Source organism: Thunnus thynnus, chromosome 8 (genome assembly GCF_963924715.1).
Source record: "Thunnus thynnus chromosome 8, fThuThy2.1, whole genome shotgun sequence".
NCBI classification, from domain to species: Eukaryota; Metazoa; Chordata; class Actinopteri; order Scombriformes; family Scombridae; genus Thunnus; species Thunnus thynnus.
The window spans coordinates 24481002-24507632 of record NC_089524.1 but is presented as its reverse complement, the minus strand read 5'-3'; the positions used below and the strand labels follow the sequence as shown (position 1 = coordinate 24507632).

General features: G+C 41.2%; 1 protein-coding gene across 4 annotated transcripts in view; it reads left to right on the top strand.

The window, feature by feature from the left end:
- The window catches only part of hapln4 (hyaluronan and proteoglycan link protein 4), a 48151-nt gene that overhangs the window by 18780 nt on the left and 2740 nt on the right, over positions 1-26631 (top strand). For 3 of the 4 annotated variants that reach the window (XM_067597360.1, XM_067597358.1, XM_067597359.1), the window contains exons 2-6: positions 22395-22527; positions 24757-24946; positions 25302-25474; positions 25671-25786; positions 26123-26309. In XM_067597360.1, coding sequence (XP_067453461.1) covers positions 22395-22527; positions 24757-24946; positions 25302-25474; positions 25671-25786; positions 26123-26309 — 799 coding nt within the window. Of the gene's footprint in view, positions 1-19912; positions 20429-22394; positions 22528-24756; positions 24947-25301; positions 25475-25670; positions 25787-26122; positions 26310-26631 lie in introns of those variants that run through there. The other variant, XM_067597361.1, reaches the window with a different exon arrangement.

The window sequence follows — 26631 nt, the reverse complement described above, 5'->3', positions numbered from 1 at the left end:
GCAGATTTGTGAGGTGAAGTGCAGGGTCAGGGAATGGCCAAGGGGTGGGACAATGCTTTTTCAACCTGATCTAGTGAGTACTTGTCCTGAGGGATTAGAGCTGTCTCCAGCTTTAGTAGATGTTCCAAATGGATCTTCTAAAGTTGTTAAAATCCCCATTCAGAACCCAACAAAACATGATATCTATCTCACAAAGAGAACAGTGTTAGGCACATTGGAGGAAGTTACTGAGGTGAGACCAGTTAATTTGTCCCCAGGTAACTCTGAGCCAGTTTCCCCTCCCACTGTAAACACATGTTCAGTTCAGCCAAACACAGAAAACAGTCAAATGATAGACACAAGACAGCAGACATGACAAAACATAGATGGCACCCACCTGTTGATGTGTCCCACCTGGAAGAGAGTGAACAAAAGATAGTCAGAGATATGTTGTACGCAGAGTCAGATGTTTTTGCCAAGGACGATTCTGACATTGGTTGCATCCCAAGCCTGAAACTGAAAATCCACATCATACAACTCAGTTCCCAAGCCCTTGTACAAAGAGGTTAAGGAATATGTCCAGAACCTGCTCGACCACGGCTGGATCAGGAAGTCTGCTTCTCCCTACTCGTCACCAGTGGTCTGCGTTAGAAAAAAAGACAAGAGCTTACGTTTGTGTGTTGACTTTCGGGGCTTGAACCTCAAAACCATCCCCGATCGCCACCCTCTTCCACGCATCCAAGATTTGCTGGACAACCTTGGGGGCTACTCGTGGTTCTCGATACTCGACCAGGGTAGTGCTTACCACCAGGGCTTCGTCGACGAGAGCTCTAGACACCTGACAGCCTTTAGTACGCCCTGGGGTCTGTACGAGTGGATCCGCCTCCCATTTGCATGGAGGGAGTCCTTGATGGTCTAAGGGACGAGTGCTGCTCTCCATACTTGGATGACGTGCTCTGCTTTTCCAAGACCTTTCATGACCACGTTGACGACCTGAGGAAGGTGCTCCACCGGCTGCGGGAGCATGGTGTTAAACTACGTCCAAAAAAATGTGAACTATTCTAAAGGCAGGTCAGGTATGAAGGGCGTCTAGTGACCAGTGAAGGTGTCCAGATAGACCCTAAAGATCTTGAGGCAGTTTACCATCTGAAGGATAGGGAGCCAAAGAATGTTGGTGAGGTCAGAGCTCTCCTTGGGTTTTTAGGCTATTATAGAACCTTTATACAGGACTTTTCAAGGATAGCCAGGCCCCTGTTTAAGCTCATAGAAAGTCCAAGTGAGTCTAGTCAGGGAGTCACCTCAGCTAGAACAAGAAAGACTAAGCCCAGCAATGGCCAGCTCCCATCCAAGGCACCTGTCCAGTGGACACCAGAACACAGTGCAGTGGTGTCGCGCCTTGTTGACATGTTAACCAGTCCACCCATCTTGGCCTACCCAGATTTTGAAATACCATTGAAAGCTCTGGTGCAACAGTTAAATGGACACTGATTTTACATTGTTTTGTCAACAGGAAAGAACTGTAGTTGTGAATGAGAGGCACAGGGTATTCTGTGGTCTGACAGAACGTCATAAGAACCAGTTCTGAGAGGGAAAAATGTAGTTTAAAAGTATGAAAGTGACAGTAGTGGTTTGATCCCTCTGACTGATATTTGTTTATTTAAGCTTTATTTAACCAGAAAGTCCCATGAGATTGACATCTCTTTTCCGAGGGGGACCTGGCCAAGACAGCGCACCAGTTACAGTTTAAGTGGAAATAAGACACAACAGATAGGGAATACATACATCAAACACTCACAGAAAAGACTAAATCCAGCTTAAATAAGGCAGTTGCAATTCTCAGTTACATGGACTTTTAACATTGCTTTAATTCTTTTTCAATATATATTATATATATATTATTATATATGAAATCATTAGATTATTAATACTGAAGCATCAGTGTGTAAGTAGCATGTTATTGTTGTAGCTGCGGGAGGTGGAGCTAGTTTGAACTACTTTACATACAGTTAGACCATAAATCAGCATAAAACAGCTGTCAGCAGGTGTCCTACCTCCTTGCAAGAAACAGAAAGCTTGTTTTCATTTTCCACTGCAACACAACTAAGCACAACTAAACTGTTTCAGTGATAGTTTTGGCCAATGATGTATATAAACATACACACACACACATATACATATATACATATAGTGTATTATACATTCAAATGATTAATAAAATTGAAGGGAACAGCAAACATCCCTTGTTTTGTCTAATCAATAAATAACATGTCAGTTTGGCTGCTACAATATGTTCGCCAAACCCATACACTTAAACTGCAGAAAACGCCAACGACAGCAGTAAAACTTGAACATAGCCCGTCTATAACGTTGTCTTAGATTATGTTAGTTGTTTTAGATTAAATACTGTACACCTTCCAATCAGTTCAAGCAGCTTCATGTTTTTACCACATGACCCAGCAACTGAACAGTGTACCACAAACATCTGTACAACAATTCAGTACTGCTACCATGTGGATACACACAGACCATATTGCCATACCTAGTGGAGGCCAATGTTGTAGTACTTGATTCCAGGGCTTGGACTTTCAGGACTCGTGACTCAATTCAGACTTGGACTTGAGCATTGACTGTATTCGGACTCGGAAGTTGAAGAGAAGGACTCGAACTTGTTAATTGATAAAGAAGTAATATATAGCCGATGTTTTACCGTCAAATTTTCCACACATAGCCATGGTTCACGTCACCCACACAGGGCACAGACAGCCACAGCAACACAAACAAACATGTCGTTGGTATCGAAGTTCTTTAGCATGAGTAGAGAAGACAGAAAGCTCGCAGTTTTTAATACCTTTAAGTCCAAAAAAAAAATCTTATTTAATGTTCATCCTTGAATGTTGATACCTCTCAGATATTAACATTCTAGGTGAACTCCCATTTATGAGACTACCTTGTTTGGTTATTGGTCCCGGTTTCCGGGTGGTGCCCCGTATTTGTTAATTCATATAAATAATTCTATTGTCATAATTAGTTAATTATCCTTGATAATTGATAATTATTGCAAATAATCAACTGTGTTCCTCACAGATCCAACAGTTGGTGCCTGAATTGTTGATTAAGGTTAACAATATCTTATTTTTATAATTCATAATTATCAATGATAATTATGAATTATTGCTAATAACCAAACGCACTACTGCCCGTCCCAACAATATTAACATGAAATCACAGCTGTGTCAGCTTTGTTAAACCTTTTTTAATTGTATGTCAGTTTTTTGACTGTGCCAGAGTGGAGCAATGATTGATGATGATGATGATTCGGACTCGCACTCAGGTAATGGGGACTTGACTTGGACTCGACTTGGACTCTTCTTTGGTGACTCGGACTTGGACTCGGACTCGAACACTGGGGACTCAAGACTCGACTTGGACTTGAGACTTAGTGACTTGACTACAACACTGGTGGAGGCATATTAGTCCTGGAATGTGTGCTCCAAACCTCATAGAAGATATAAAATTTTAGCACCATTTCACTGAATAAAATAGTGGTCAAACTAGTTGTCTAATGCACACCTGGTGGACAGGTGCATAGGAAAACGTAATCAACAAAATGAAATTGAGTGCATACCTCTTTTGTCTGTTATAGTATATCAGTTTGGCTGCTGCAATATGTTGCCAAAGTGTCCAATTAAGTGTTCAAGTACCAACCTGAATATGTCCATGTTGTTAGCTTACTGAGTCTTAACTTATCATTTAAGTCAAGTTATTTTGAGAATTATTTTGTTTATTAGATCCTCTCATGGTCTCATAATATATTTGCCTGTTCTGTTCATCATAAGCAATAAATTAGATAAATTGTGCCTATTTTAAACTAAAAAGGATTTGTACATTGTAAGTTAAATGTGGTCTAAGGTACATAATATCAAAGTATATATATATTATGGTTATGGATGAATAATAAGTTACTTAGCAGATAAAACATTTTACTGGATGATAATTAGTGTTTTTTCAGTGCTTGTTAACAAATTCAAACGTGGGTCAGACCCTCGAACACTAAGAGTGTAGTTGCTTTTCTGAGTGCATGCTTTTCTGAGTGCATGGCTGCATGCTGCAGGTACCTGTGCTTTGGCATGGATGGGTGGAAGTCGTTGTTGGATAATCAGATGCTGCTCTGTCTCTTGGAATTTATGTTTTTATTTTTTATTTTTTCAAAGGGAATTTTTAGATATACTGTATATCTTTATCCTTTGTTTTGTTGTGTGTGCAAATACACAAGAAAATTACAGTAAACTAAATCTTGAGTCTTGAATCTTGAATCTATGATCCAGCAATAAAGGAAGCCTTCTGATTGGGTGGGCCTGAGTGCCAAGTAGGTGGGTGAGTTGTCGGTTTTCTTAGTCTGCATGTTTTTGGACTGTGGGAGGAAAGGAAGAGTACCCGAAGTAAACCCACACAACACAGGGAGATCATGAAAACTCCACAGGAAGGCATGTTGGAACCCAGAACCATCTTGCTGTGTGGTGCACCACCTTGTCTTCATTAAAGTGGGGTGTGCCTAATTTCGATCATTCCACAACACCTACACGGCAACACCTTATACGCTTCATCATCCCGGAGAAGAACTTTCTGATCCTCTTTAAATACGTCTTCCGAGTTTTGACTGTGATGAAGCCTGAGGTTTCATCATCACTGCTAGGCGTTTGTTCTGAATTATAATTAACAAAGGCAGGTGACGCTGCTTCATTTGTGTCAGGTGGTCTGTTGATATTACTAGCAGCGGTTCTGTCAGCTGTGTCTGTGGTTCCATTAATTGGGCCAGCAGTGCGGGTTTCATCTAAGCCAGCCATGGCTTGTGGTTTTCCACCAGTGGTTTCATCACCAGCTGAAAGTGGGTCATCCAAGCTAGTAATGGACGCTCTACTCGATCTTCTCACTTCACAACTGGATGTGACGAAACGCTTGTATTCAAATGTCGAGTTCTTCAATGGGCGTACTTTTATGATTTTGCATTTGGCTGGTGTCACACAAGCCTTGTTATTAGTGTTACTGGGACAGTGTTTCATCGTGATGAACCGATGTCCCAGTGCTTCCCTGGGGGTGATCCTTTTTTCAGGATCCAAATGTAGCATCTGTTCGAGAAGGCTTAAAAATGACTCTGTGTCCTCAGACTCAGTGGAATCCTTATACACTGCACGGGTCTTTGGCAGGTCATCAAAACTGGAAAACACAATGTTGTCAGGTTCTATCACTTCACCTTCTTCGAGCTCGTACTCAGCTTGTGTTTTAAACCGCCATGTAGAACTAAACCAGCCTCGGACCCTCCTGAAATATTCTGTGGTTTTTACCCCAGATCTCAGCAAGTGATCATCTGGCTGACCCTGCAGCTGCATAATGGCTCTCAAAAGCTCATACTCACACCCTCCTGGATACAGGTGCTGGCCCACGTACATGAGGGCCAAAACGCAGCCAAGAGACCACATATCTATGGCCTCTCCCAACGGGAGGCCCAAGATGACGTCAGGGGCCCTGTAACCTAGAGGCTGATAGAGACCTCCACGCTCCAACGACGAAGCAGTATGGGCCAAACCAAAATCAATCAGTTTCACCTTGAAGGGCTCCCACTGATGATCCACCAGCATCACGTTATCTAGTTTGATGTCTGTGTGCACCAAACCTATGTTCTTCAGGGTCTTTAGAGCCACCAGCAGCTGTTGCGCGATTATTTGAATCTCAGACAAACACAATGGCGTGAACGATCTCTTGACCATAAAGTCCCACAGACTTATGTCCAGCATCTCAAATACCAGACACATGTGTTCTCTGTACTCAAAATGTTCAAAAAACTTGACCAAGTTGTTCTTGTCGAGGTCAAGACCGATGAGTTTCCTGAGCATGTGCAACTCTCTTTTACCAGACCAGGCCTTCTTCTTACAGACAATCTTGACTGCCACCTCTTTATAGGAGTCCAAATTTGTACACAGGGCCACTTTCCCAAAGGATCCCTCCCCCAGGAACTTTTCTATCATGTACCCACCTGAATAGCTGGGCAGAATATCATGCTTCTTTATCTTGAAATCCTTGTTTCTCATTGGGGCCATCACGAAAAGTTGGATGAAAAGTGAAAAACGTTTCGCTTCCTGTTAAATCACACTAGGGATTTGTCTCTGCAACTCCTATCTGGTACTGATTCTGTATCCAAACAATTCACATCAAGGGGACATCAAAGGTTTATCTCATATGGAATGTTCAGTTACAGTGTTTGGGAACATGACATCACACCCTCAATGCACAGTGAACAGTGACATAACAAAGGCTTAGAATCGTGACATCATTCTTTAGTGACCAAAACAAAACATCACAACCTAATAATAATAAAAAAAAGTTTCAGGTAGTGATGTCACATGAAAGTGACATCACTATCTATGTGAGGAGGTGTGTGGAACACTAAATTTTATGTTAGCTCCCTCCACCTATATTTTAAAAATGCAACAGAGGACAGTGTAGTGTGTGACATGGGAGGTACAGTAAGGGGACACTAACCAGAGTGAGTCCGGACTTCTAAATGTATCGAGTATTTTGAGTTTTCCAGCACTGGGTGTTGCACCTCTCAGGCCACTCTAATGGACGGAAGAGACTAAATGCCCTTTTTGGGCATGCTTCCTTGCAGTCTGATGAAGCTACCTGAGGGATAGGTTAGGTTTAGGCACATGGAGTGAGATGGATAGGGTTAGGGTAAAAAGATCAGGGTCAGATGGTCTTTTTTTGAATTACCAATGGCATGACACTGAAGTATCCACAGGCTAACAAGCTAACAGGCTAACAACCACTGTCCGACTCTGGGACATGAATGAATCTCTTCCCTTTCCCTCCCCCCTGTATTGCTCTTCTTCCCTCCTTCCTAGCTTCGTCTCTGGGGCTGGCGGGCGTGGCCGGGGGGTTGCGGACGAGAGGGGGAGATGAGTGAATAGGAAAGTCATAGAGTGGCTGTACCTAAGACATCACCAGCCTCCCTTGCCAAGAAAATTAAACTTGATTATTCTTTTTAATTCCAAAATTTCTCTTTTTTCCTTTCTTTGTTCCTTTTCCATTCCTCTCCCTTTTTATTCATTTATTTTTATTTATTTACTTGTTATCATTATTATCTTTTTTTTTCTTCTTATAACCACTCGCCCCAATTGCTTTTCTACACTTACATACTCACTCACACCTATACATACAGAAATCCTGTACAACAGACTGCCCTACACCTTCCCTAACACACACATTTCATATCATAAGTACTAACATCTGAATTTTTCTTTTCTGCTGTTACCACTGTACATCCTCAATACATATTTTGTCTTATCACGCAAATCCTGTCATTTCATCTGTTGGATTACATTCTGTCTTGCCTTCTTTTGTATCACCTGTTTTGTCTCATCTCACAAAAAAAGGCATACAAGAAGCAGATCAGCATTTACAGGAAGTGTTGAGGGCAGCGAGTCTGTATGAGCTGATATCAGTATCAGCAGCAGAGTCAAGTCTAGTATATGGGTTGTAATGTAAGTTAATAGTTTTTTGTTTCCTACATGTTATGTGTTTATGGGAATAAGATGGTCATTGTAGTTAGAATTTAGGGTACAGTGTTATTCATTGCCAATATCATTATTAGGCAGTAGCACAAGTAAATTTCCAGTGGGTGTCAGTGTTGCTACGCAAGCAGTGTATGCACAGGGAGAATCACAGGAAAGTCTCGCGTGAGCTAGTCAGATAATTAGAATCTCTGTGTACAAGATGGAAGCAGAAAATGCTATATGGCGATTATTAACCTAAAGTGATATTTTGCACTTTGCAGAAAATCTTCATTAAATGAGGAGCATTAATTAATTCCCACTGGGGGCAGTGACACGCATCACTGGCCATTGTCTCCTACCCCCCTGTAAAAAAACACTTCACGAGGGGGTGGAGGAAACCACTGCCACACACACTTTAACAGTGGCATGACCACTGCACATGACAGGGGGTCCAGTACCCTTTCCTCACACTAGCATTGGAATCCCAACCACTTTGCTTTGTAGCAAGCAATGGTGGATTCTGCTCTCGCTGCTTGGATGGTCTGCACCTCCTGTGCAGACAGTCCAGCCCGCATCAGCCTGTCCCTCTCAGGAGCCAAGCCTGAAGAGGTTGGCCAAACATGGGCGGTGCGCCTATCATGCCTGCCTCTTGGGACAGAGTGCCCCACACTTGGGGAATGGACCAGGACTGGGCTGCCAACATCTGGGTCATCTCCGCATACCACAGCGCCGAGCGGTGGTCCGGTGCTATCAGGATGACCAACAGTGTCACTTGTTTCACTCTCTTCAGCAAAGGGGGAATGAGATGAAGAGGAGGAAAGGCGTAAAGCAGCTTCCTTGGCCACGGTGCTCCACCCCCAAGGGAGCCCAACATGCTCCACCACCATGGCCATAACCTTCAGGAAATCATGGCGAACTGAAGTCAGATGAGAGGTTGTCATCATTGTCCTTCAGAGAAGCAGCTCAGAGAGTCTCAGCTGAGGCTTCCAGTGGCAGTGGGTACGTGTGTGTTCTGTATGTTCACAAAGTCTTTCACGCTGCAGGCCGCTGCGGCCCCCACCTCGGCAGCCTAAACACACAACCTGTCTTCTTCTGAGGCTGGTGTTACCTTAGGCTGGTGCTGCGTGCACATTGAAATCATGACGGGAAAAAGAAAGTCTCTCAATGAAAAACGTAGTCTTCTTGAAGCTTACGACAAACTGCCAAAAACAAGCCGATGAGATGCAGCAGCGAAACGACAAGTGTTTGAAATAGCTGTACTGTATTTTGAAACAATCAATAAAATTTAGTAAATAGCATAGCTGCACGTCGCGTTACTTTATATTCATGTAATAAATATTATAATAATCATCAGACATGATCACTATAAGCGGTTTCCATTGTATATGGAGAAAAAAAATCCTAATATTAAACTTTATATATTGAATAATAAAGCATATATTTCTATGTCATGCTAGATAGATTATTGGTTAGTTTCTCATTGTTTAGATAGGAATAACATTATCGCTAATATAATAACAACTCCACTAGACAATAGAGCTGTGTCACTCCAAGTCTCTTTTAGGTCTGACAGTATTTATATATTTAGAGGCTCTTATTGGAAACTTAATAACACTATTTTAAAACATGATTAAGTGATTAAGAATGTCCAAACATTGATAAAATGTTTCTGGAACTTCCAATTGAGTCCTAATAAGTGTTTTGCTTGCAGTATGCAAAAATCAACAAATTAGAATTCTGCTTTTGTCCAAGGAAGATCAGGAGGATACAGCCCTAAAATAATAGCCTTAGGTTCCATGTGCACCTTTACAGACAAAATTTTATCAATCAATACAAATCATCTCACCTCAAAAAGTTCTTATCTTGTTGCATTCCCATTTGCAGTGGATAAGCGTTCCTTGTAGAAGGGTACATTTAAACAAAGGTCTGGAATATTATCACTGAGTTTGTGTATTTTGACTGGTGTCAAGTAAGTGCACATTAACCAGTTGTACTGAAGAAGTTTCAGGCTAATGTTGGCTGTTTGTGCTTGGGCTTCTGTATGGGCCTCACCCCATTCCTCAGTTGATATTTCTACATTTAGATCCCCCTTCCAAGCCTCAAGTTTTGATTCTGAGGTTATAGTGGAGCCCAGTGCAAGCCAATTATACATCAATGGAATTAAACCCCTGCCATTACAGTTCCTAGTCATTAACTTCTTCAGAGGTGAAAGTTCTGGTTTCAGTAATGAGTGCTGCTTTGAGGAAATGAAACTTCTTATCTGTAAATACTTTAAAAAGTGTTTCCTTAGGATGCTGTGTTTAGCTGATAGTTCCTCAGACATCATTAGGACACCCCCTGTGTAAAGATCCTGAATTTTCCCTAGTCCATTTTTAGCCCACAGTTGGAAGCCTGCATCATCATCATTACCTGGTGCAAACAAAACATCTCCCAAGATTGGGTCAAAACCAGATAGAGAGCCTGATATACACATATTTTTTCACTTCAAACCACACCTTGGTCATGATACTTAACATAGGGTTGAGGGTGTGTTTCCTTCAATATTTCAGCCCAGGTGAGTGCAGATACAAGTGTAAAGGGATGTTGATAGAGCTTGATTCCATATTCATCCGCACTGGGGGATGCATTGAAAAGTAAAACATTATTGTTCTCGGCTGTGCTGCCAAGTAATACCAATGGAGGTTTTAGGCATTTAAGTCCCCTCTATCAAATGGGAGATATATAAGTGAGAGGTGAATTCTAGGGTGCTTTGCATTCCATATGAACTTAGTGAAAAGTTTTCTCATCCTTGAAAATATGTGGGTAGGTTGCACCAGGGGAATGTTCTGAAACAGGTAAATACTTTTTGGTAATATGTTCTTTTTTAGTATAAGGACATTCAATGGTCTATAGACTGTGATACAGACTCCATGACAGGTTCATAATTAATGGATACAATTTTCTCTAATCTTCAGGCAATGTTAATGCCAAGATAAGTGAATTCTCTGAACGTTTAAATTTAAGGACATGTACACTTGGATTCTGTTCCTCTTTCATAATTGAGGATTTTGAAGTGTTTGTTTTACAACCAGAGATCTTCCCAAAGAAGCTAATGAGTTCTAATAGAGCAGAGATAGAGGAGTCTAATCTTTTTAAAAACAGGATGACATCATCTGCAAAAGTGAGATTCAGTTGTCAACAGTGAGATTCTGTTGTCGTGGTTGTTATGGTTCCCATCTGTATTCCATGAATATATCAATGCATTCTGACTGATATCGCAAGGCGTTCTATCACCAGGATAAATAGAAGTGGTGATAAAGGGGGGCCTTGAGGTCAACCCCTGCTTATTTTAAAAAGCCTTAGATACCACATCATTATGTATGTTCATGTAATAGCTTAGTCCAATTACAAAACTTCTCTCCAAACCAAAAATGGGTGATGACATATATGGCCATCGACTCTGTTGAAGGCCTTCTCCGAAGTTGAAAGGAGTGTCTGGTGCCCCTTGTTGGCTGTATAAGATATTAGGTACCCTTCTGACATTGTGGAAGCCTTGTTTTCCCTGTAAAAAAACATTCTGGTCCTTCCCCACAACAGAAGGGAGTATACCCTCCAATCTTCTTGCTATGACTTTGCACAGGATCTTTGTATTAGAATTCAGTAAGTTAATAGGGTGCCAATTCCCACATTTAGATTTAGGTTTCCCTGGCTTTGGAAGCAAAATTATTAAGGCTTCTCCCATTGAGGATAGAAGGACCCCACTGCCTTAGGATTCTTTAAACATTTCATACAGAAGAGTGACTAGTTAATCTTTAAACACTTCGTATATGTTGTAGACCATCTGGTCCAGCCGTTCTACCGGCGTTCATGCCACTGACAGCCTCTGAAATTTCTGATACGGTTATATCTCCTTCTAAGGAGTCCCTTGTTCCCTCTGGAATTTGAGGAATATCGAGTTTTCCTAAAAAGTCAGATTGTATGTCTAAATTGTTAGTGTCTTCTGAGCAATAAGGATTTTTATAGTACTGTCTAAATTTTCCATTAATTTCCATTGGGTCCACTTTCTTTTTTCCTTCATCATCCTCAATGTGAGTTATCACTCTCTTTTTGTTGCTGTTTAATTCGCCAAGCAAGAAGTTTGCCAGGTTTCTCTCCTTGGTCATAGTACAGTTGTTTGAGCCTCAGCATGTTGGCAACGGCCTTATTAGCAGATAGCCTATTATACTCAAAATGAAGTGACAGAAGTTCTCTATTTGCGTCTGTCGTATTCAGTCCTGGCTGAAATATTTGTCTCTGCAATGTTTTAATCTTTGAATCTAACAAAATCATTCTTTCCTTGGTTTGTTTAGACTTTTTGCTTGTAAGACTGAGGATCTGTCCTGTAATATATGCTTTGAATGTTTCCCATCTAATACATACAGAAGTTTGAGTGGTGTTTATCTCATAATATAGGTCAATTTGTTGGCCTAGATATTCTACAAACTTTGAATGCTTGAGCCAGTAAGTTTGAAATCTCCATTTAGGAGGAACTTGTACCAGCTTTCTTTCTATGTAAACCAGGGACACAGCCCCATAGTCTGAGAGAACTATACCATTATAATGACATCCTCCAATTTTTGAAAGAAGTTCAGCGGAGATTAAAAAATAACCAATTCTCGAACAGGTTTGGTGTGTGCTGGAAAAACAAGAGTAATCTCTGGCATTTGGGTTTAGATGCCACCAAATGTCTATTAGGTTCATTTCTTGGATGCAGCACTGTATTGTTTTCCTAGTTTGCACATGAGTAACATCCAGACCAGAAGATCTGTCTTTTACAGGGTCAAGGGTTCAGTTGAAGTCACCAGCCATAATGTATATGCCAGACTTATCGCCTCATGCAGAAGAAAATCAGGAATAATCATGAATCATGAATAACGTCCCAGCTGGGTCCTCAACCACATCCTGTATCTGCATTGGAACAGATTTATGAATCAAAACAATTACCCCTTTAGCATTTGATGTATGACATGCTGAAAACACCTGCCCAAACAACCTCCTCCTTTGATGCATCCCCAGGTAGCAAATGAATCTCCTGTAAAAAAGCAACTTAGGCTCCCAAAATCTTTATCCTGCTCATGACCTGTTTTACCTTTGCTAATTTGTTTAAAATGCTGCAATTCCAAGAAATGCAATTCACCTTAACTGTTGACGTTTATGGGATTTTCATTTGCTGCTGTGAAATAACCCTTTAAAACAAACAAGTGTATTTTTTTTGGCAGAGGCACATATACACCAGTAATTACATAAATATTCAAACTGTGAAGAGGAAATAACTTGGAACTTACACACCCCTCCCTGAACCTGTCCAGCGTGAATGTGCTTGGACTACCCCTAACCTGTACAGTACCCATAACTCCCTTCAGCAATCAGGGGGTCCACACCGTAGCGAGGATCCATCTGCAGGTCCCTTTCAGTTTCCTTAACTGCTGCTAACATTGCTCCTATATAGATGCCAATCCTATATAGATGCCAACTTCAGCTGACAAGTCTTGGTGAAATCTGATAGCACTGTCCTTGTACGTTACCTGCCTTTCAATCTTTGCTGCCCTCAGGATCCTTTCTTTATCTCTGTAGTCGGGAACCTCACGATAAAGGTCTGCAGCGAGTTAGAGTTGTGTTTTTGGCTTCACAACTCCAGATTAGTTTGGTACAACTTCTTAAAGGATTTTGGTGGTGGTTAAATACAAATGATCAGATAATTACTAATGGAGCAAGAGAGTGCGTCTGTTCACCCACACCACCATCTGGAATTCGTGAACCATGGTTTGTTATTGTTGTATGTGCAGTAGGTCTTGGTTGGCACACACGTCTTCACAAAAGCTGACTGAAGATGTCACAATATCAGTCAGTTTGTCTAGGTTGCCAGATGAATCTTCAAAACACTCGCACTCACACAATGGACAGGCTTTGCAGATTTTAGTGTCTGCCTGAAGGTTCGAATAAGATGAACCAAGCAGTAATCAGAGTGCCCCAAAACTGCCTGGGGAACAGAGCGATATGCATCTTTAAGAATTGTATAGCAGTGGTCCAGTGTTATTATTCCCTGTGGGACAATTAATGTGCTGTCTATACTTTGGTAGTTCGTGGTTTAATTTTGCTCTGTTAATGTCCCCAAGGACTATGAAAAGAGAGTCTGTCTATATGTTTTTGTTCCTAGCTGGTTATCTGGTCAGCCAGGGTTTGCAGCGCGTTGGCCTGGAGTGGCATGAAAACATCGACCAAGATGAAGGAGGAAAACTCCTGTGCTGAATAAAATGGCTTGCAGTTTATGAACAATGTCTCCAAGTTTGGGCTGCAGTATTTACTTGGCACTGTGATATCTGTACACAAACCTTTGTTGATGTAGAAGCAAATTCCACTGCCTTTTGTTTTCCCTGATAGCTCCGTTACAAGATCTGCTCAGTGTAGATGGAAACCCAGCAGATGTAACCCATTGTCTGGGATGGATTCACTGAGCCAGGTCAACAAAGGGCAGCAGAACGTACAAAGTCCCTGTTTGCCCCGTTGATGTGAAGCAGCTTTTTGAACATGAAATGTCTTAGTTGTATATATGTGTGTATATATATATATATATATATATATATATATATATATATATATATAATTTTTTTTTTTTTTTTCTTTTAAGATGTTCAAAATAATATTGAAATCGCATTTGAATTGATAAATACAGCACACGTGTTTGGGGCAGAATGCGTCACATCTGCACCTGAAGAACAGGTGCAATGTCCTTAGTATTTCTGGCCCTCAGTTTGTTGAACAGTGTGATACCATTGAAAGCTCTGGTGCAACAGTTAAATGGACACTGATTTTAATTCGGTAGGTCAGACTTTTAAAAAATTGGAAATCAGAATTGGCCAAGAAAATTGCAATCGGTGCATCGTTAATATTAACATGAAATCACAGCTGTGTCATTTTTGTTTAACCTTTTTTATTTGTTTGTCAGTTTTTTGACTGTGCCAGAGTGGAGCAATGATTGATGATGATGATTCGGACTCGGACTCGCACTCAGGTAATGGGGACTTGACTTGGACTCGACTTGGACTCTTCTTTGGTGACTCGGACTTGGACTCGGACTCGAACACTGGGGACTCAAGACTCGACTTGGACTTGAGACTTAGTGACTTGACTACAACACTGGTGGAGGCATATTAGTCCTGGAATGTGTGCTCCAAACCTCATAGAAGATATAAAATTTTAGCACCATTTCACTGAATAAAATAGTGGTCAAACTAGTTGTCTAATGCACACCTGGTGGACAGGTGCATAGGAAAATGTAATCAACAAAATGAAATTGAGTGCATACCTCTTTTGTCTGTTATAGTATCAGTTTGGCTGCTGCAATATGTTGCCAAAGTGTCCAATTAAGTGTTCACCTATCATTTAAAATCTTGAATTAAGAATTCATGACAAAACTTATATACAGCATAAATCTTTATTATTTTTACTACATTCATAATACATTGTTATCTAGCATACATTGGCTAAAACAAACAGACAATCATTCACACCTGCAGGCAATTAAGAGCAGAAGTGTAGGCAGAAATCACAGTGTGGGTGGGCACAGAGAAAATCAGGTGCGTCCAAGACCAATAGGTTCACAAATATATATGGTAACCAAAATAGGTCATTACAACTATACTTGCCTGAATGCATGACAGTTTAATCATACAAGTCGTATACATTATCAGTGGTGTTACAGGCACCGAGTTGAACATTAACAGCATCACATAGCCTGGCATGACGGCCACATATTCACAAACACACAACTGACAGATGCAACAGCATCGTTAATCAAGCATATGGATAGAGGTACACTGGCACCAACATGCTCAGTAATGTTAAAAAGGACACTTAAACATAGCCTGGTGCGGCAGTCACATAAACCACCATAAGTCCTGTTGTGTGAACAAAATAAAGTGTTGTTTTCGGAAATTAAATGGACTTTTCTCCCTTTTTTCATAGGAAAGTGTATTTTTGACCCATAACACAACAGATGTAACAATGATTGCTCATTTTAGTGTCCAAGAAAATATAGACAAGTTATTTTGAGAATTATTTTGTTTATTAGATCCTCTCATGGTCTCATAATATATTTGCCTGTTCTGTTCATCATAAGCAATAAATTAGATAAATTGTGCCTATTTTAAACTAAAAAGGATTTGTACATTGTAAGTTAAATGTGGTCTAAGGTACATAATATCAAAGTATATATATATTATGGTTATGGATGAATAATAAGTTACTTAGCAGATAAAACATTTTACTGGATGATAATTAGTGTTTTTTCAGTGCTTGTTAACAAATTCAAACGTGGGTCAGACCCTCAAACACTAAGAGTGTAGTTGCTTTTCTGAGTGCATGCTTTTCTGAGTGCATGGCTGCATGCTGCAGGTACCTGTGCTTTGGCATGGATGGGTGGAAGTCATTGGATAATCAGATGCTGCTCTGTCTCTTGGAATTTATGTTTTTATTTTTTATTTTTTCAAAGAGAATTTTTAGATATACTGTCTATCTTTATCCTTTGTTTTGTTGTGTGTGCAAATACACAAGAAAATTACAGTAAACTAAATCTTGAGTCTTGAATCTTGAATCTATGATCCAGCAACAAAGGAAGCCTTCTGATTGGGTGGGCCTGAGTGCCAAGTAGGTGGGTGAGTTGTCAGTTTTCTTAGTCTGCATGTTTTTGGACTGTGGGAGGAAAGGAAGAGTACCCGAAGTAAACCCACACAACACAGGGAGATCATGAAAACTCCACAGGAAGGCATGTTGGAACCCAGAACCATCTTGCTGTGTGATGCACCACCTTGTCTTCATTAAAGTGGGGTGTGCCTAATTTCGATCATTCCACAACACCTACACGGCAACACCTTATACGCTTCATCATCCCGGAGAAGAACTTTCTGATCCTCTTTAAATACGTCTTCCGAGTTTTGACTGTGATGAAGCCTGAGGTTTCGTCATCACTGCTAGGCATTTGTTCTGAATTATAATTAACAGAGGCAGGTGATGCTGCTTCATTTGTGTCAGGTGGTCTGTTGATATTACTAGCAGCGGTTCTGTCAGCTGTGTCTGTGGTTCCATAAATTGGGCCAGCAGTGCAGGTTTCATCTAAGCCAGCCATGGCTTGTGGTTTTCCACCAGTGGTTTCATCACCAGCTGAAAGTGGGTCATCCAAGCTAGTAACGGACGCTCTACTCGATCTTCTCACTTCACAACTGGATGTGACGACACGCTTGTATTCAAATGTCGACTTCTTCAATGGGCGTACTTTTATGATTTTGCATTTGGCTGGTGTCACATAAGCCTTGTTATTAGTGGGAAAGTGTTTCATCGTGATGAACCGATGTCCCAGTGCTTCCCTGGGGGTGATCCTTTTTTCAGGATCCAAATGTAGCATCTGTTCGAGAAGGCTTAAAAACGACTCTGTGTCCTCAGACTCAGTGGAATCCTTATACACTGCACGGGTCTTTGGCAGGTCATCAAAACTGGAAAACACAATGTTGTCAGGTTCTATCACTTCACCTTCTTCGAGCTCGTACTCAGCTTGTGTTTTAAACCGCCATGTAGAACTAAACCAGCCTCGGACCTTCCTGAAATATTCTATGGTTTTTACCCCAGATCTCAGCAAGTGATCATCTGGCTGACCCTGCAGCTGTATAATGGCTCTCAAAAGCTCATACTCACACCCTCCTGGATACAGGTGCTGGCCCACGTACATGAGGGCCAAAACGCAGCCAAGAGACCACATATCTATGGCCTCTCCCAAAGGGAGGCCCAAGATGACCTCAGGGGCCCTGTAACCTAGAGGCTGATAGAGACCTCCTTGCTCCAACGACGAAGCAGTATGGGCCAAACCGAAATCAATCAGTTTCACCTTGAAGGGCTCCCACTGATGATCCACCAGCATCACGTTATCTAGTTTGATGTCTGTGTGCACCAAACCTATGTTCTTCAGGGTCTTTAGAGCCACCAGCAGCTGTTGCGCGATTATTTGAATCTCAGACAAACACAATGGCGTGAACGATCTCTTGACCATAAAGTCCCACAGACTTATGTCCAGCATCTCAAATACCAGACACATGTGTTCTCTGTACTCAAAATGTTCAAAAAACTTGACCAAGTTGTTCTTGTCGAGGTCAAGACCGATGAGTTTCCTGAGCATGTGCAACTCTCTTTTACCAGACCAGGCCTCCTTCTTACAGACAATCTTGACTGCCACCTCTTTATAGGAGTCCAAATTTGTGCACAGGGCCACTTTCCCAAAGGATCCCTCCCCCAGGAACTTTTCTATCATGTACCCACCTGAATAGCTGGGCAGAATATCATGCTTCTTTATCTTGAAATCCTTGTTTCTCATTGGGGCCATCACGAAAAGTTGGATGAAAAGTGAAAAACGTTTCGCTTCCTGTTAAATCACAATAGGGATTTGTCTCTGCAACTCCTATCTGGTACTGATTCTGTATCCAAACAATTCACATCAAGGGGACATCAAAGGTTTATCTCATATGGAATGTTCAGTTACAGTGTTTGGGAACATGACATCACACCCTCAATGCACAGTGAACAGTGACATAACAAAGGCTTAGAATCGTGACATCATTCTTTAGTGACCAAAACAAAACATCACAACCTAATAATAATAATAAAAAAAAGCTTCAGGTAGTGATGTCACATGAAAGTGACATCACTATCTATGTGAGGAGGTGTGTGGAACACTAAATTTTATGTTAGCTCCCTCCACCTATATTTTAAAAATGCAACAGAGGACAGTGTAGTGTGTGACATGGGAGGTACAGTAAGGGGACACTAACCAGAGTGAGTCCGGACTTCTAAATGTATCAAGTATTTTGAGTTTTCCAGCACTGGGTGTTGCACCTCTCAGGCCACTCTAATGGACGGAAGAGACTAAATGCCCTTTTTGGGCATGCTTCCTTGCAGTCTGATGAAGCTACCTGAGGGATAGGTTAGGTTTAGGCACATGGAGTGAGATGGATAGGGTTAGGGTAAAAAGATCAGGGTCAGATGGTCCAATGGGAAGTTTTTTGAATTACCAATGGCATGACGCTGAAATATCCACAGGCTAACAAGCTAACAGGCTAACAACCACTGTCCGACTCTGGGACATGAATGAATCTCTTCCCTTTCCCTCCCCCCTGTATTGCTCTTCTTCCCTCCTTCCTAGCTTCATCTCTGGGGCTGGCGGGCGTGGCCGGGGGGTTGCGGACAAGAGGGGGAGATGAGTGAATAGGAAAGTCATAGAGTGGCTGTACCTAAGACATCACCAGCCTCCCTTGCCAAGAAAATTAAACTTGATTATTCTTTTTAATTCCAAAATTTCTCTTTTTTCCTTTCTTTGTTCCTTTTCCATTCCTCTCCCTTTTTATTCATTTATTTTTTATTTATTTACTTGTTATCATTATTATCTTTTTTTTTCTTCTTATAACCACTCGCCCCAATTGCTCTTCTACACTTACATACTCACTCACACCTATACACACAGAAATCCTGTACAACAGACTGCCCTACACCTTACCTAACACACACATTTCATATCATAAGTACTAACATCTGAATTTTTCTTTTCTGCTGTTACCACTGTACATCCTCAATACATATTTTGTCTCATCACGCAAATCCTGTCATTTCATCTGTTGGATTACGTTCTGTCTTGCCTTCTTTTGTATCACCTGTTTTGTCTCATCTCACAAAGAAAGGCATACAAGAAGCAGATCAGCATTTACAGGACGTGTTGAGGGCAGCGAGTCTGTATGAGCTGATATCAGTAACAGCAGCAGAGTCAAGTCTAGTATATGGGTTGTAATGTAAGTTAATAGTTTTTTGTTTCCTACATGTTATGTGTTTATGGGAATAAGATGGTCATTGTAGTTAGAATTTAGGGTACAGTGTTATTCATTGCCAATATCATTATTAGGCAGTAGCACAAGTAAATTTCCAGTGGGTGTCAGTGTTGCTACGCAAGCAGTGTATGCACAGGGAGAATCACAGGAAAGTCTCGCGTGAGCTAGTCAGATAATTAGAATCTCTGTGTACAAGATGGAAGCAGAAAATGCTATATGGCGATTATTAACCTAAAGTGATATTTTGCACTTTGCAGAAAATCTTCATTAAATGAGGAGCATTAATTAATTCCCACTGGGGGCAGTGACACGCGTCACTGGCCATTGTCTCCTACCCCCCTGTAAAAAACACTTCACGAGGGGGTGGAGGAAACCACTGCCACACACACTTTAACAGTGGCATGATGCAGTACCTTTTCCACCAGATATTGTAGATAGGAGAGAACCTCTACCACTGCACATGTCAGGGGGTCCAGTCTCCTTTCCTCACACCAGCATTGGAATCCCAACCACTTTGCTTTTTAGCAAGCAATGGTGGATTCTGCTCTCGCTGCTTGGATGGTCTGCACCTCCTGTGCAGACAGTCCAGCCCGCATCAGCCTGTCCCTCTCAGGAGCCAAGCCTGAAGAGGTTGGCCAAACATGGGCGGTGCGCCTATCATGCCTGCCTCTTGGGACAGAGTGCCCCACACTTGGGGAATGGACCAGGACTGGGCTGCCAACATCTGGGTCATCTCCGCATACCACAGCGCCGAGCGGTGGTCCGGTGCTATCAGGATGACCAACAGTGTCACTTGTTTCACTCTCTTCAGCAAAGGGGGAATGAGATGAAGAGGAGGAAAGGCGTAAAGCAGCTTCCTTGGCCATGGTGCTCCACCCCCAAGGGAGCCCAACATGCTCCACCACCATGGCCATAACCTTCAGGAAATCATGGCGAACTGAAGTCAGATGAGAGGTTGTCATCATTGTCCTTCAGAGAAGCAGCTCAGAGAGTCTCAGCTGAGGCTTCCAGTGGCAGTGGGTACGTGTGTGTTCTGTATGTTCACAAAGTCCCAGAGTTCAACAGTCTGATGGTAGCCATGCAAAGAGCTGAAAAAAAATAATCTTGTGTCCCCCTGCAGTGTGCCCAAATTGCTAGGGAGAATACGTACACACATAATACTAATACTTACTAATACATACTAAAATTGTTAACATGTGTTTACTCCGACGCATACGGGTGATATAGCAGGGTGGGTGATTGTGGAGCCACATGAGGCTATAAATGAGCGTCCATCATCAGCATTTGCTGGTGAAGTGAATGGCAGCTGAGACAGTTTTATGAGGTCTACAGTATCCATGACAATACACTTTCCCCTGGACCTTTGTTCCAAAGTAAACACAGGGTCACTGTTTGGCCAATAATATGAAAAGAACATCTTTTTTCAATTCTGTCTCTTGCAAGTCCCCGTATTTTTTGAAAGTGCAGCAATAAATTGCTGAAGGACCTCTTTAAGGTTTGGCTAATGGTTTTGCTTACTTTACTGTAAAAAAAAAAAAAAAATCATCCCACTTTAGTCCACATAATCAACTCCGTTTTGTATGTTGTATTTTCACACAAATAAATATACATTTCCCATGAAATTAAGCTCCTTCTTTTTGAGTGTTTCAGCTGGTTTTTCTACATCTGCTGTGAATTTATTAATTCTCAGGGATGTTGCCTTCCTATTCAACCAAATCCTTGAAGTTCCTGTCCTTAGAGAAACTCGTACTGCCTGTGAATGCCTATAAAACCTTCCTCAAGGCAGTACTGGGAGAGGTGTGGTAGTAGGCTCACACAGTTGGCAGACTCCTGGCCACAGCATTTCCTCTTCTGGTCCGTATGCATGTCCTTACAGTTACCACAAGTACACCATGGCACTCCTGGAACTCCAGCAAAAGGTGAGGCACCATGCCTGCACTGATGCATCATAAGGGAATCAAAAGTAGCCCTGGCTGCCTCTCAAGCAGTTGGGTGGTGAGCTCCCTGTGCTCCTTCAGGCTCATCTCTTGAAGAAGTCTCTGAAGAAATAAATCAGTATTCAGTTGGTTGCAATCTGCAACCTCACTGCTAGATACCACTAAATCCTACACACTGCACCTTTAATAATGTACATAAGATCAAAATCTATAACCTGTGACACAGAAATGGACAATGTTCAGGGGAGCTCATGTCCTTTTCAGGGGAGCTGAGTTCCCCTAGCTCCCCCATAATTCGAACCCTGCTGCAGGAGGAGATATTATACAGCTGATCCAAGCTTGTTTCACTCACAACTTTCCAAAACATTTTCTGTTCTTTCTCCCGGCTCGTGACTGTATAGATAAAAAAAGTGCAAAACAACCTTGAAGTTCTGACTATCCTGTGAGGACTATCTCTTCTTTTCATTCTGTGACAGTGAGCTGCACAGTTTAAAGCTGGCATATATAGCAGGCTGCTAAGCTATTTGAAAGCATGACTGTCAATACCAAACACAGTAACCTTATTTTCTCGTTTCAAGAAAGCTGAAGTAACCAATCATCTGCTGCCTTTTTGTTTCACTCACTGACTAGCTAAACTACCCAACATTTTAACACTTAAAGTTGAGTTCTCTGGTGTGTTGTGTGGAGGTGTCAACATGACTGAACTTTGACAAAATGCACGAGTCAGATGTGGATTTTTATCAATGTGCATGGGATATACACTGTGTATGTATATATTATACAATGTGTGGTTATAGTTATATTACTTATTACTCTTTGTGGTGATTACCAGGACATTAAGGATGTCAAACTGTTGCTCTGGGTAGACACAATTTATTTTATGAAAGGAATAAATAGACTTGAATATTTATATCAAATTTAACAATAAAATGCATTTCTAGCCCAAACTAACTCACCACTCCTGGAGTATTACTGTGCTTTTTCTTTAATTTACCCATTTTCGGTAAACTCATGATACTCCCTATTCTCTTTTGTGTCATTTCCTGCAGTTTTCAAAGCAGCCCCAGCCTCTGACCTTTGGGAAAATGTTCTGTGTGGTTTTCATCCTAACCTCTGCCCTCTCAGTGACCTGCCTGCCCTCAGACATAGAGAAGGGAAGGAGAAAAGTGGTACATGTGCTCGGTAAGGTCATTTTATATTTTCTTATTTTTCATAATGCTCATCTCCAAAGCAAGGAGGTCTTCTTTTTCATTGATATGAACTGAAATAAGCCCAGAAATATTTAAGTTAACACACAATAGCCGCCACACTCAGTGCATTTTACTGTATATTCACATGAAGAATATAATGAAGAAGTCTGGCACAGTGGTTAGGTAGAATTCACAGTATTTTATGCAGTATTTCAGGGTCATTTAAACATTCACTGTATGTGTTATCAGGCTGTACAAATGAACTTTTTCTTGTCTTATCACTGAGAATCCTCACAACCTGGAGTTCAGTTTAACACATCTTCAAAGTTGTTAATACCCCATCAAACACTGCTCACAAGTAGTCACCTGAGAACATTTTACATGATAGGCAAATTGATGACATCAGGGATGACATGAGACCCAGCTGTCTATATTATCTGGAATGTAGAAGAGATGCATATACATACATATATATATATATATATATATATATATATATATACACGTATATATATATAAATCTTCCTGCCTGCTAGATATTGACTTGATTCGATTAGTATTTCAAACACTTTAGAAAAAGTAAAACCCTCACAATGTTAAAAGCTTTATTCGGCTACAAATAAAAGTCCTGAATTCACATTTTTACCAAGCAAAAGTACTCTTGATGCAGAATGAGTTAAGTTTCTACATATACTCTGTATTATATTGTGTTATTATTATGCATAACCATGTAAGTATCATTTGAATGTTGCAACTGATCAAGGTGGACCTCATGTTAACTAATTTATATACTGTTTGGTATCAACTGATTAATTGTTTAGTCTCTAAAATATCAAGTAATATGCAAGAGAGCAAGTTGACATGTCTAAATGTCCTTGTAATGTTATATTTGTAAAAAATGCATACAAAAATACAAAAACCCTATACTTTGCAGATAAAGTAAATTAGGAGTACAGAAATCAGATAATGTAGTTGAATAAAAAGTACAATATATTTCCCTGAAATGCATTGGAATAGAAGATTAATACAAGTACAAGTACCCAAAACTGCACTTAAATCTGCACTAAGGTATTTTTCGGGCACTTGGAGGAAGAGGAACACCACAACAAGCTAACAGACACGCAGTCCTGAGATAGTGTCATCTTAAAAAAGTTATGACTAATGTCTTAGCAAACATGCAGGTAGCACACAGTGGGTTTATCAGAACTTGTCTGCTCAAAGAAACAGTTGCCTGTCTATTCTTTTCAGCTGCTAGCTTTAGTAGGACAGTGTAATGTATGTAATGATCCACATCATCCTGTCTCCAGATCCCAGCTCCCTTCACACAAACACCCTGACCAAGCAGTAGGAGTCACTAGTGCAGTAAAAAGAACATGATCCTTCCCCATCTGCAAATATCACCAGTTGTTGAGCTCATTATCGCTGCAAGCGATGTCTGTAAAATTGTGTTTCTTTGAAACAGTAACATTGTTTTGGATGTTAGCATCAGTATGTTTCAGCACAGCCCTCAGTGTTGGGAAATAATGCGCTTTAGGTTTTGATTAAACGCCACTCGATGCTTTCATGGCTGGTGGTGATAAACAACTTTGCAGAGAGCAGTAAGCAGTGACAGGACTAATTGCTGGCTGGCATGGATAATTGTAGGTGCCTTTATCTGGTCACAACATAGCAGAAAACCTCTTGCAGCTGTTAATTAAACGTTTTAAATGCTTGCACCAAATTTGTTGTGTGTAGCCTTTGGTTGCCTGGGCACACACATGCAAACAGCATCTGAGGAAATGTCTGCCAGAAATGCAAACTAGGTCTTGTTATTGCCCATTTGGATGAAGAGGCCTGTTGTTACCATTAGTCTTGGGTCACTGTGGTGAACTGCTCTCTGCAGAGGTTGAGGTTAAAATTTTGAGTGGGTGATCTTATGATAGATCTGGGCAGAGGAGTGAGTAGGCTGCACACTAGACTCTTTGAGCATGATAAAAAAATGCTATTGATATGCTGGATGTTAAGGAGCTAATGTGACAGCAAAAGTAAACGGCAACTGCTTTATTAGCTGACACTGATTCAATCTGTGGGCACTTTGCACAAAGAAAAACAAAGATTGAATTTTACGATTAGAATTGCACGTTTTAGAAGTATTGGTATTAGTGTCAAGTGTGACAGCAAACATTGGTGAATTCACTTGTATGTTAAGCCATTAATAACTGCGCCTTCCTTCTTGCCACAGAGGATGACACGGGAGCTGTGATCGTGCAGACAGCTCCTGGTAAAGTGGTGACACACCGCGGTGGCTCCATCACTCTGCCCTGCCGTTTCCATCATGAGCCAGAGAACACTGATCCTGCACGCATTCGGATCAAATGGACCAAGGTGACAGATGCACTGCAGTTTGAAGATGTCTTTGTGGCACTTGGGAGGTAAGTTCTGCATCTGTTTTTTTTCAATCAGTCGATCAATCAATCTGTATCTTCTGTTTTATTCAGATTTACATGTCTCTCAGTTGTAAGGCCCACTTCAAAGATATGTTGAAATGATTTGCTGATTTAATTCCACCACCACATACTGTAAATACTTAACACACATTTACATATCATGTTACCATGTAGTAAAGATTTTCATGAACTCACTCAGATATCATAAAAAATACAATGCTCTTTTCCGCAGGCTGTGATATTTCATGTTGAAGCATTTCTTAATCATTTTCCTCTCAGTAAAAATAAAATAAACCAAAATATAAAATGTTTTTTTTATATTTCTGTCAAATCTCTCCAGACAGCAGCGTGTGTTTGGATCATACAAAGGCCGTGTGTTTTTGGAGCAGGCAGGACCAGGTGACGCTTCAGTGATCATCCAAAATGTCACACTGGATGACTACGGACGCTATGAGTGTGAGGTCACTAACGACATGGAAGACGACACAGGATTTGTCAACCTCGACCTAGAAGGTCAGGAATTTTGAACCATTAGCGATTTTTGTTGGAGCTCTGTCTAATGCTCGACTGGCTTTTGTGAAAAATTTGATTTGAAAAAAACAACGGTTCCACTTCACATGAGATTGAAGTGCATTATATATGATATCAAATATGTATGAAATTTCACAGCATCATACTGAACAGTTGGCCTGTTTCTGTCCACCTGTAGGAGTTGTATTTCCCTACTACCCCCGTGAGGGCCGCTATAAGCTCAACTACCACCAGGCTGAGGATGCCTGCAAACAGCAGGACGCTATCCTGGCCTCTCACTCTCAACTGCACAAGGTAAGTTCACACAGTCCCTGACACTGCCAGGGCACCATGTAGATCACACCTTCCTGGCAGTACATTCATTTATAGGCCCCTCTTTTAGTTGTAAAAATCACTTACTGGCTACAACCCTCAATCATAAACTGTTTTAGAGCACCAGTAGGTTTGAAATTAAGATACATAAGATTAGCAGCAGCTATCTTACTGCAGGCCTTCTATTTTAAAAAGCATAAAAATTCAGAGAAATTGAGTTACAGTATGTGAGAGGAGATAAACCAAATACTTCCTCCTATTAATGATGTCTTTAATCCTTCAGTATGACCAACTAACCTACATTGTCTCCTGCTACAGGCCTGGCTGGAAGGACTAGACTGGTGTAATGCTGGATGGTTGGAGGACGGCTCAGTCCAGTACCCTATCTCTCATCCCAGAGACCAGTGCGGCCGCAAGGACACCCCTGCTGGTGTCCGTAACTATGGCTATAGGCACAAGGAGGATGAGCGTTATGACGCTTTCTGCTTCACTTCCAAGCTCAATGGTGAGGATCAGAGAGATATGTAGGTTGTTGTGTGCTGCACGTGTGTGTGTGTGTGTGTGTGTGTGTGTGTGTGTGTGTGTGTGTGTGTGTGTGTGTGTGTGTGTCTGTGTGTGTGTGTGTGTGTGTGTGCGTGTGTGTGTGTGTATGTGTGTGAAAATATCTTGAGATCAGAAACACTTTGTAGTCCATCTACTCAATCATACAACTAAATACAAACATTCAACTGAGTCTCAAGCATCTGTGGCTGATGATTGGAAGAAGACAAGACAATGGCTGAGCTGGATTGTTGTGCTACTGCATAGAAAGAGGATGTACATGAGTG